The sequence below is a fragment of the Mustelus asterias genome, chromosome 19 (genome assembly GCF_964213995.1).
Source record: "Mustelus asterias chromosome 19, sMusAst1.hap1.1, whole genome shotgun sequence".
NCBI lineage: Eukaryota > Metazoa > Chordata > Chondrichthyes > Carcharhiniformes > Triakidae > Mustelus > Mustelus asterias.
The window spans coordinates 42,602,874-42,615,620 of record NC_135819.1 but is presented as its reverse complement, the minus strand read 5'-3'; the positions used below and the strand labels follow the sequence as shown (position 1 = coordinate 42,615,620).

At 43.4% G+C, this 12,747-nt stretch overlaps 1 protein-coding gene across 6 annotated transcripts in view; it reads left to right on the top strand.

The window, feature by feature from the left end:
• LOC144507909 (ATP-binding cassette sub-family D member 2-like) overlaps positions 1 to 12,747 on the top strand; it is a 98,974-nt gene that overhangs the window by 43,934 nt on the left and 42,293 nt on the right. For all 6 annotated transcript variants that reach the window (XR_013500163.1, XR_013500162.1, XR_013500164.1 and 3 more), the window contains one exon: positions 12,102 to 12,247. Coding sequence is in view for 3 of the 6 variants with exons in the window: in XM_078235394.1 (XP_078091520.1) it covers positions 12,102 to 12,247 (146 nt within the window). In the remaining 3 variants the exon portion in view is untranslated. The remainder of the gene's footprint in view (positions 1 to 12,101; positions 12,248 to 12,747) is intronic.

Genomic DNA, 12,747 nt, shown 5'->3' with positions numbered 1-12,747 from the left:
TTTCTCAGAACTATTGGAAGTAAACCCTTTCGGTTACTCTGCAGTTTTGTCCAGCCAAAGCCATCTGGTACCAAAACCCTCGAGCAATTGATGAAAGCCCTCGAGGAACATTATTTACCGAAACCATTGGTTATTGCGGAACGGTTCAGGTTTCATCGAAGAAATCTTGGGTGACTGCGTGTAGTTTGCACGTTCTCTTTGTGTCTGCGTGGATTTCTCCCGGGTGCTCTGGTTTCCCCCCACAGTCCAAAGATGTACTGGTTAGGTGGATTAGCCATGGTAAATGTGCAGGGTACGGGGACAGGGCCGAGGCGGGGACCAGGGGAGGATGCTCTTTTGGAGAGTTGTTGCAGATTTGATGGGCCTAATGGCCACCTCCTGCACTGTAGGGTGTCTATGATTCTACATCAATTTGAGGATGGGAATATGCCACAGTTTATAGCTTCCTTTAAGCATCTTGCCGAATATTGAGAGTTTGGTGAATCATTGGATGACGTTCTGCTAGATTGTTTGGTCTGTGGGTGAAGAAATTAGGCAATCCAGTAACACTTGATCTCTGAGCATACTGTGAGCTGAAGAACAGCTCTGCAAATTGCAGTCTCGATTGTGCTCGCAGCTGGAGAGGCTTCACAATCGGAAACCAGCATGAGTCCATAGGATGGGTGCCACCCAGAGGAAACCTACCCAACTACAGGCGTGCGACCAATGTACCACATTGGATCATGTACCAGAACAGACCATTCACTGGATGAGTGAAAGCAGTCGGTGCAAAATTGTGGCAATGTTGCAGGACCTTTTTGGAAGGGATCAGGGTTCCTTGAAAAGAACCCAGATGTGCATAAAAAGAGGAATATGACAAATTCAGCAAAAATAATTTTTAAACCTGGCTGACAGGAAGTCAGGAAGATGTGCTTCAGGAGTACATTGAGGAGCTAAGATTGAACGTGTATTCAATTCAAGGGGAAATCATACTGGTCAAAATGGAAATTGGCACAGATGCCGTCATATCTTTCATCCCCGAGACCACATATCAGCAGAAACGTGTACCGAAAACTTCGCAAGACCAAGGATTGTTAACCCAACTTCTTAATAGCTTTGTGTCATCCTACAGGAGTACTACACATGTAACCACCCAGTTCATCCGCGTTGCTTTTCGTGAAGAGGAAGCTAAGGATGACATTTGATCTTTATTACCCCAAGAGAAAACAGTGATAGTAGAACAAAACCAACAGTTGCAAGTAACCAGGAGAGAAATGAGTGCTAAATGATGCTTGTTTCACCAAGGGCAGTGAGCATTGGCACATAGCTACACAACACGGGGAGAGTGGGTACCTGCAATTGTCTTGTTTCAAACTGGCCCCGTATTATACATGGTCCAAACTGAGGTGAACTGGTTTGGAGATGCCATGCCGACCAGTTGCTGGCTGCCCACAGTGGCTTGCAAGAACCACCTCAAGACGAACCACCCCCTCTAATTCCTGATATTGCGTCTGCTACTACCAGGGCATCTGGCGAGCCCAAAAGGATTAGCAACCTTATTGCTACTGCCAATTTCCCCATTGTGAATAATACCAAGCTCCCTCCGAGAGAAGAAAGATCTACAACGTGCTCGAGCAACGGATGCAATGAGCAAGGGCTCGATGGCTCCTGATAGCCTCTCCTATTGGCTGTGTTGTATTTAGTCATGTTGCATTGCCTAATTTGTACTCAAATTTGTGATGCTATGTATAAACACTTCAATGGGGTCTTGTGTATCTCTCTTTACCAATGTATGTGACATGGATTGATTCCATTGTGGCCCATATAACTTCCATTGTGCAGTTGGCTGATGCATTAAACTTACACCTTGCCTCTTTATCAAATATTGGGTGTGGACACACAACTGCAGATGCTTCTATACAACAACTATCTAAAATAGTCAACTTATCTGTCTTTCAATTTTTCTGACATGGAATGCGTGTTTGCTTTTATAAGAAATGCCCTTTGAATTGAGTGGCTTTCGAGGTCATTTATATGTTTTAGTGAGGAGCTGAAGGGCAATCAGCATTAGTAGAGAAATGGTTTTGGGGAAATTGATGGAATTGAAGGTGGATAAATCCTCCAGGTCCTGATAATCTTTATCCTAGAGTACTTAAGGAAGTGGCCCTGGAAATAGTAGATCCATTGGTCATTTTCCAAAATTCTTTGGACTCTGGAATCGTTCCGACAGATTGAAAGGTAGCTCGTGTAAGCCTGCTATTCAAAAGGGGAGGTAGAGAGAAAACAGGGGACTATAGATCAGTGAGCCGAACATCGCTACTGGGAAAGTTTCTTGAGACTCTTATCGAGGATTTCATAACTCTGCATTTGGAAGGCAAGGGTATAATCAGCTTGGATTTACAAAAGGGAAATCATGCTTGACAAATCTATTGGAATTTTTTGAGAATGTAACTCATAGAGTTGACCGAGGAGAACAAGTGGATGTGGTTTTTTAGACTTAAAGAAGGCTTTCGACAAGGTCTCACATAACAATACTATGTAAAGTTAAAGCACATGGGATTGCAGATAATATCTTCAGATGGATTGAAAGCTGGTTAGCAGATAGGAAGCAAAGAGTTGGCATAAATGTGTCTTTCTGATTGGCAGTCAGTGACTAGTGGGGTTCTGCAGGGATCTGGGTTAGGACCCTAACTGCTGACATTATATATTAATGATTTGGAAGCGGGAACTGAATTTGTTATCTCCAAATTTGCAGATGATACAAAAGTTGGGTGGGAGGGTGAGCTGTGAGGAGGATGCAGAGATGCTTCATGGCGATTGGGACAGCCTGAGTGTGTGGGCATCTCCATGGCTGATGCAGTATAATGTAGATAGATGAGGTTATCCACTTTGGTAGCAATAAAGGAAGACAGATTATTACTCGAATAGGTGTAAATTGAGCGAGGTGGATACTCAATGAGACCTTGGAGTCCTCGTGCATCAGTCGTTGAAAGAAAGCACACAGGTACAGCAGGCAATAAAGAAGGCAATGTTGGTCTTCACAGCAAGATGATTTGAGTGTATTGAGCATAGGGATAGGGAAGTTTTGCTGTAATTGTATAGGGCATTGGTGAGGCCACACCGAGAGTATTGTGTGCAGTTTTGGTGCCCTGACATGAGGAAGGCTAGCCTTGCTATAGAGGGAATATAGCGAAGGTTTACCAGGCTGATTCCTGGGATGGCAGGTCTGTCATATGAGGAGAGACCAAGTTAGTTAGAATTATATTCACTGGAGTTTAGAGGCATGAGAGGGGATCTCATAGAAACTTATAAAATTCTAATGGAGTTAGACAGGGTAGATTCAGAAAGAATGTCCTAAATGGTGGGTGAGTCCAGAACAAGGGGGTCATAGTTTGAGGATAAGTGGTAAACCTTTTAGAACTGAGGTGAGGAGAAATTTCTTCACCCAGAAGGTGGTGAATGTGTGGAATTCACTGCCACAGAATATAGTTGAGGCCAAAGTGTTGTCTGATTTCAAGAATAAATTAGATATAGCTCTTGGGGTAAAGAGATCAAAGGATATGGGGGAACGGGTGATCAGGATAATGAATTTAATGATCAGCCATGATCAAAATGAATGGCGGAGCAGACTTCAAAGGCCGAATGGCCTATTCCTGCTTCTAGTTTCTATTTCAGAGGGCAGTTAAGAACCAACCACACATTAACGTGTGGCCTGGAGTCGCATGTAGACCAGACCAGGTAAGTCTGACAGATTTCTTTCCCTAAAGTACATTGGTGAACTCGATGGATTTTTATGGTCACCGTTACTGATTTTAATTAATTGAATTAATTTAAATTCCGCCAGCTGCCTTGGTGAAATTTGAACCCATGTCCCCAGATCATTGGTCTGGGCCTATGGATTCTTAGTCCAGTGACATTACTGCTATGGAACTATCTGCCATCTCCTCATAGAACCATTCCTTTATTTGAATCTCAAGGAACAATGAATGAATTACTTTTTTAAAAATAAGTTTGTTGTTTACACATCAAACTATCACTAGAGGGTTCATTGGATCTATACAGTGTATAGTGGGGTCAGTGAGAATTAGCTTGGCTGAGGGGCCATGGGGAGGTTGGGTGGAAGGGCATAGCTTAGCATATGGGGCATGAGAGACCATGGAATGTGGATGAGGCATGGGAAGTGTCTGAGTACCTCTCTGTTTTTGTTTCCATTTTTATTTTAACTGGAATGAAATCCCACATAACCAAGGTGCTCCTCGGCACTCAGTAACCCCCTGTGGCTGCCTCTGAACTTGTTGGCTGGCCTGACTCCAGCTTGCCCCCTGGCACTGAAGATGCTGCCTTTGAGGGCACTTTCTCGCGCGCTGGACAAGCCACGCCAGGAAGTTTCCCAACTCCTGCTAGTCTCCTCGGTGATGAAAATCTAGTCCGTTATATCTGAATGCACAATCTCACAATGAAGAAGTCATCCATGGCAAGGGAGTACAAGGATTGGTAATTGGACCTCAGCTATTTATAAGCTATATCAACTACTTATATGGGAGAACCAAGTGCAATAAATCTGTGTGCTGAAGATACAAAGTTTTTTGGGAAAGTAAGCTGTGAGAGGAATGTAAAGAGATTGCAAAGGGATATAAGCAGGTTAAGTGAAGGGGGAGGGAAAGAACATGGCAGATGGAATATAATGTGGGAAGGTGCAGTTATCCACCTTGGGAAGATGAACCAGAAAAGTGGAATATTTTATAACTGACGAGAGACTGGGAAGTTTTGGTGTTCAGATGGACCTGGAAGTCCTTACTAAAATCCATGTATATGACATCAACTGCTCTACCTTCATCGACACACTTAGTTATCTCCTCAAAAAATTCAATCAAATTTGTAAGGCAAGACTTGCCCTTCACAAATCCGTGTTGACTGTCCCGGATTAAGCTGCATCTTTCTAAATGGTCGTAAATCCTATCCCTCAGGACCTTTTCCATTAACTTACCGACCACCGAAGAAAGACTAACCGGCCTATATGACAGAAAATTAACATGCAGTTACAGCAAGCAATTAATAGGGAAATTGACATGTCCACGGGGATAGTGCCAGAGGACTGGAGAGTGGCAAATGTTGTTCCTCTGTTCAAGAAAGGAAATAGGAATGACCCTGGTAATTATAGGCCGGTTAGTCTTTCTTCGGTGGTCGGTAAGTTAATGGAAAAGGTCCTGAGGGATAGGATTTACGACCATTTAGAAAGATGCAGCTTAATCCGGGACAGTCAACACGGATTTGTGAAGGGCAAGTCTTGCCTTACAAATTTGATTGAATTTTTTGAGGAGATAACTAAGTGTGTCGATGAAGGTAGAGCAGTTGATGTCATATACATGGATTTTAGTAAGGCGTTTGATAAGGTCCCCCATGGTCGGCTCATGAAGAAAGTAAGGAGGTGTGGGATAGAGGCAAATTTGGCCGATTGGATAAGTAACTGGCTATCTCATAGAAGACAGAGTGGTGGTGGATGGAAAATTTTCAGACTGGAGACCAGTTACCAGCGGTGTACCACAAGGATCAGTGCTGGGTCCTCTGCTACTTGTGCTTTTTATAAATGACTTGGAGGAGGGGGCTGAAGGGTGGATCAGTAAATTTGCGGATGACACCAAGATTGGTGGAGTAGTGGATGAGGTGGAGGGCTGTTGTAGGCTGCAAAGAGATATTGATAGGATGCAGAGCTGGGCCGAAAAATGGCAGATGGGGTTTAACACTGATAAGTGCGAGGTGATTCATTTTGGTAGGACAAATTTGAATGTGGATTACAGGGTCAAAGGTAGGGTTCTGAGGAATGTGGAGGAACAGAGAGACCTTGGGGTTCATATCCACAGATCTCTGAAAGTTGCCACTCAAGTGGATAGAGCTGTGAAGAAGGCCTATAGTGTGTTAGCGTTTATTAACAGGGGGTTGGAGTTTAAGAGCCGTGGGGTTATGCTGCAACTGTACAGGACCTTGGTGAGACCATATTTGGAATATTGTGAGCAATTCTGGTCACCTCACTATAAGAAGGATGTGGAAGCACTGGAAAGAGTGCAGAGGAGATTTACCAGGACGCTGCCCTGTTTTGAAGGGTAGGTCTTATGAGGAAAGGTTGAGGGAGCTGGGGCTGTTCTCTCTGGAGCGGAGGAGGTTGAGAGGCGACTTAATAGAGGTTTATAAGATGATGAGGGGGATAGAAAGAGTGGACGTTCAAAGACTATTTCCTCAGCTGGATGTCGCTGTTACTAGGGAGCATAACTATGAGGTTCGTGGTGGGAGGTATAGGATGGATGTGCGGGGTGGGTTCTTTAGTCAGAGAGTGGTTGGAATGTCTGCCTGCTGTGAGAGTAGAGTCAGACACTTTAGGAACTTTCAAGCGGTTGTTGGATAGGCACATGGAGCACACCAGGATGATAGGGAGTGGGATAGCTTGATCTTGGTTTCGGAAAAGGTTCGGCACAACATCGTGGGCCGAAGGGCCTGTACTGTGCTGTACTCTTCTATGTTCTATGTCTATGTCAGTCCTTAACACAAAGGGATTGGAATATGAGAATGAATGGTCTAGCATGCTGATTGTGATTCACAACCTGCCTGTGCTCGATCAGGTTGGGGTAAGCAAGATGAAAGTTTGGTGTAGCTAACTACTCTGCAGGATTGCAATTCCTGGCCAAGAGGTCCTGTGCCACTGTATTCTTTTTAACGCTGCCAGCTGCTCTGGGCTCAGCAGGGGAACAGTAGCATTGTTCCGAAATCACTTGGTGCAGTCGGCGTGCCCTTCTTGATGACAGGTTGTCCCTCTTAAAGGAAAGTGGAAATGTAGAATAATGCTGCAGTTCAAATGATGGCAAAGTGAACACTGTGGCAGTGAGAAAGGTGATGCTAGAGGCATTAGTACTGGAGATGAGTAGGAGAAATGTCTCAGTTCTGTGGAGGTGCTCAAGGACCACCCTCGGAAGGGAGAGGCACACGCTGCAATCTTTATAAGTTACATTTTTTGAATGATTTAATTGTGGTTGAGTGTGATTGAAGACATTGTATCTGGCGAGGCCAAGAACATTCAGTATGACCATATGTTGCTATCTTTTGCAACTTCTCAAATTCAACTTCATCTTACAACCAGTGCAGCTGCAGACAGTGTGACCATGGATTTCTTGCTTTCCACCCCTTTCTCATCCCAACCTTCCCCCTTCTGTATTTTTGCTTTCAGATTCCCATGATTTGCCTCCTGGCCTGCTAGCGCAGTCTTGCTATGAAGAACTGCAACACCAGATCTTTAATGAAGAAATACTATCACTTGATCCAATATTCACAAGCTCTGATATTGTTACTGCTTGTACCTTAGAGGGTAATATAAAGTTGGGAGCAGCACATGGTGAGCCACTGAGCACCAGTGGGCTGCAGCCAATGCAAAGGAAAGGATTGAGCCTGTACCACCTCCTCGGAGGGCAAGGTCATAAATGAGTACCACTCCAGAGGACTTTGATGGGGAAATGTACAGGAGAACACTGATCAGCATGCAGTCAGAAATACTTGATTCATTGACTGGCCTGTTGAATATGTTGCTTGCTTCGCCTAAATGGATCTGCTGGCATAGAAATTGAGGGTTATAGTTATCTTCACTCACACTGGCAGTACCGTTCTTGTCCTGCTTTACGATTGCATGTCCAGATGCTGAATGTGACACACTTCAGTCACTACCTTGCGGCACAGTGGTTCGCACTGCTGCCTCACAGCGCCAGGGACCTGGATTTGATTTCCAGCTTGGGACACTTTGTGTGGAGTTTGCATGTTCTCCCTGTGGCTGCGTGGGTTTCCTCCGGGTCTCCGGTTTCCTCCCACAGTCCAAAGATGTGCGGGTTAGGTGGATTGGTCGTGCTTACATTGCCCCTTAGTGTCAGGGGGACTAGCTAAGGTAAATGCATGGGGTTATGGGGATAGGTCCGAGTGGGATTGTGGTCGATGCAGACTCGATGTGCCGAACAGCATCCTGCACTGTAGGATTCTATGATCTCTTTGGTGAAAAGAAGGCGCCTCAGATAATGCTCCTGGTTGAGGTGGAAATAGAAAAAGCACTCTATTGTGACCATTGGTTGGTAGGGCCTTCTGCTGAGAATCCTGCTTTTCCTTCATCTGTGCACAGCTTCCCCTTTTTGTTTCCTGTCCTCCATCTCTAAGCCATGTTGCAGCCCAGGAAGAACTGCAACTATTAATCCTTATTACTGAAAACAACCTTTCTCCTAGCAAAAATAAAAGTAGAAAATGCTGGAAATATTTCGCGAGTCAGTTAGTATCCATGGAATGATAATCAGTTGACTTTACTGCTCAATAGCCATCGATTCTGCGTTGAATTTTTTAATGTGATGATTTTAGTCTCTAGTGGCTCTCACACATTGGCCACCAGGTGGCTCTGCACCAATGTATCAGATGGACTCGGGTTTTCTAATTCTGTGTTTCTGTATTTTGATTGAATTTTCAGCACACAGACAGGGTGGTGTTTATTCTCCACATGAGCCTCTTCTTCTACTTTGTCTAACCCTATCTGTACATCCTTTTATTTATTTCTCCCTCTTCTGTTTAACGTCTCCTTAAATACATCCATTCTACTTACCTCAACTACGTCTTGTGATGGTGAGCTGAAAGGGACTGAATCCTCAAAAGTAGTGTGCACATCTGAGGCATGCAAAAGAGCTGAGGGTTTGTGTTAGAGGACCAGTTCGTTATAGATTGGTCAGCAGAAAAGGAATTCTGGAAAGCTACGCCATGAGGACTGTTGTGACCTGAGGGAGAGGCGTTTATTGAACTGTCTTAGTGATGATCATATCTGTGAACCTCGAAGGGGGAAGAAATTGTCAAATGAGATTCTTGACCTAACCTCCATGAATAACGAACAACACATTGTGGAGCTGTGTAGTTCTGTTTTGTTGTATTTGTGTGGGAACTGACGTGACTACTTGTGGTTTTCGAAATGCATATCTTAGTTTTATCAACTATTTAAAGTGAAATTTACTCTTGTTTTGAAGTATCATTTGCCTCTTCATTAATGTTAAAGTGAAAGCTGCACAAAGTGGCATCTTGTTGGTAATCTCTTATTTTGGAGGTCATTCAGTGCACTTGGTTATTTTGGTTTACGGTTTCTCCACAAGGATTGTAACACATATGATAGCAAGGGAAAGCCATGTCAGCTGGCAGCTTCATCTCTTTAACATCACAAAATCAGAAGGTGAGATTTTCTCTGATATTGGCAAAGTCAGGTGGCAAAAGCGGGTTGAAGCGATTTTGACAATTGTGGCTTCTTCCACTATATAGTGCGGGTCTTTAAATCACTGGCGGGCAGCGTCTGATTCACCCACCATTGACTGAATGAAAAATGATTTGGCTATTCCAATACACAGTGAACCCACCAGGAAGCAATCCTCACCCAGGTACAACTCCTGACACCACCCAGGCACAAAACTGACACACCCAGCAGCACCCTGGCACCGACTGGCATTACCCTAGCAATGACAGCAGTCTCCCCCCCTCCAAGCGCTGCCCTGAACTCTGAGCTCCCGGGGATACTGCTGGCTAGGTGAATGCCTTCTGAGGCCAGTTGTGCTTTGCGCTGTTTTGACATCACACTGCAATGGGTGCATAATGTTGTTTCCTGGTAATGAGATGCTAATTTATGACAATGAAGTTCCCAATGTTGAATGGTGGGAAAAGTGACCTGTCACTGACGGGGGAGGGGGAGATCACTTCCTGCTTCTATGTTGAGATGAAACACGACTTTGGCCTTTTCTCAATATTTTCTGCTCTTGTCACCAAAGCCACCCGACATGAATGGGAGCGGAAAATCCTGGTTGAGCTTCAGTTAAAACTGGCCTCCACCTCACAGATGTACCTATGCATTCATGTTTTATTTTCAGCGTACCTTTGCCTGTCAATTATTTTTTTTCTTTCATTTCCTCTCTTCTGTTTCCCCGAATCCATTTTTATACATAATTACATCTTCAAATAATGTTCTTATGTGCTGAAAATGCCCTTCTTTGCTTTTAACTTGTCCAGATATTTCTTAAGATTCTCAATTTGACTTCGCAATTTTATTAAATCCATTGCATTGAAATTAGAGAATACTTGCATATTCTTCCCTTTGTTGCTGTCATCGACCTTCAGATCATCAGGTGTTTCAAAAGGCTCATGGATTTCTGGGCTCAATCAAATCTCATTGTGTATTCTTGGCAGAAATCCCAGACATCCATTAGAGTACTTAAAACACTTGATCCATAAAAAACACGTTGTTTGATTGACAGCCCTGACTCTGTGCTCTGTGCTACCAATTTCACTGTTTATTATGCAACTGTTATATGTAAGCTGAATATGAGTGTGCAGAACAACAACTTGATTGAGGACAGTAAACTGAGAGTCCATCAAATCTGCAACCTCAGTGCACTCCTGTACAGTAGTGAGGCCTGAACAACATATGCTAGTCCAGAGAAAAAGGCTTGACCAGTTTCCATCCTCGCTATCTCAGATGTATCCTCAGCATCTCTTGGCAGGATGAGATCATCAACTCAGAGGTCCTAGAACATGCTAATTACATCGTATTGTTAAACCAATAACATCTGTGCTGGCTTGGCCATATTCATTGGCTACCTCCCTGTGGACCATGATCCGACCAACGGACATCAAGCCACAGTTTCCAGGACCGTCAATGACCTAATCTCCTCTGGAGATCTTCCCTCCACAGCTACTAACCTCATAGTCTCCCAACCCCGGACAGCCCGCTTCTATCTCCTTCCTAAAATCCACAAACCGAGCCAATCGTGTCAGCCTGTTTCTGCCCCACCAACTCTCTTCCTCCTGTCTTGATTCCATTTTCTCTCCTCTTATCCAGTCCCTTCCCATCTATATCCATGATTCCTCTGATGCCCTACACCATATCAACGACTTCCAGTTCCTCGACCCAAACTGCCTTCTCTTCATCATGGATGTCCAATCTCTCTACAACTCCATTCCCCACCCGGATGGCCTTAAAGCCCTTCAGACCTGCTGAGATTTTCCAGCATTTTTCTGTTTTTGTCTCATTGGCTGGATGATGGCCGTATGCCAAGGACCTTCTGTGTGGCGAAATGACCACTAGGTCACATCCTCCTGGGTATCCATACCACTGCTACAAGGACACTTGCAAATGAGATATGAAAATGGCAGGCATTGACGCTGACAACCAGGCGATAATCACCATCAGCTGTGACCTCTGGAGGCTAACTGTTTGGAGAGGGGCATTGGAAGAGGTGAGCAGAAATTAAAAGCTCCACTGGCCAGGAAGAGGACTCAAAGAAAAATAAGGGCATGAACCCTGCACCTTCTCAGACAGTTGTCTTCCTTTACAGTAAATGGGGCACAGATTTCCACACCAGAGTGGGGCTCATGCTGAGCTACAGCATGTGACGTGTAACACAGATGACCACCACGGCACAAACCAGCATCTCATGACATGGAAGGCTGCCACTGGAATGAGTGTAATTTCTGTATTGCAATATTAATAAGTTCTATAAGGAAGTGAACACAAGCACCAATCACAAATTAGATTTATTTACAATTTGAGGGAACTGTTATATTTTCAACTGTTATTGAGCTTCACAAAGGAAAGACTTAAAGACGTTTAAGGTGAGAGGGGAGAGATACCAAAGTGTCCAGAGGGGCAATTTTTTCACAAAGGGTGGTGAATGTCTGGAACAAGTTGCCAGAGGTGGTGGTAGAGGCGGGTACAGTTTTGTCTTTTAAGAAGCATTTAGACAGTTACATGTGTAAAATGGGTATAGAGGGATATGGGCCAAATGTGGGCAATTGGGATTAGCTTAAGGGTTTAAATAGAAAGGGCGGCATGGACAAGTTGGGCCAAAGGGCCTGTTTCCATGCTGTCAACCTCTATGACTCTATAACATGTATTGGATAATTTAACCATTATCAACATGTTATTTGGAAGATTCACAAAATATGATGCATTAAAACCATATTTCGGACAGATTTTTAAAACATTTCTGTGAACTATACTTAATCTTGCACCGAAGGCATCATTTGCATGCAGTAACATGAACAATAATTTGCACTTCTATATGATTATTATTTTGCAGGTTGATGAAGACATGCATCTCCTTATTACCGGTCCAAATGGTTGTGGGAAAAGTTCTTTATTCAGGATATTGAGCGGTCTGTGGCCCGTATATGGAGGGGTGTTGTACAAGCCTCCTCCTCAACACATGTTCTATATTCCTCAGAGGTGAGGGCTTCAGTTTCATTGAAACAATTTTTATTTTTATTATCTTGAAAAGAAATACATTTCCTCTATCTATTTAGAATTCTGTTTTCCTGTGAGCATTGTCAATTTGTCAACATCCTATTTCTATGGATAATTAAATCTGGAAATTGTATACTATTGAATAAATTTTAAAATGTGACTGTTGCAAGACATTTTTTGAATATACATCCTTCCCACAAGTTATGCAAGTGGTTTGCTGTATAAAGTGCAATTATTATTTAATAAAAAGTGGTTTGGTTTCAATAGGATTAGAATATATTTGGGGCAACAAGCAACGTCTCCAAACTAGAGACAGTCCTGTCATGCTTTAACTAAACTCATATTCATTAATCCATAAGATATTGCATCTTTTTAAAAAATATAGTTTTTGCATTTTGTCCAACGTGTTGTATAGTGGCCATTACATTAATTTATGCACATTAATGCATTCAGCCGATTAATTTACATTTTGGATTTGTAAA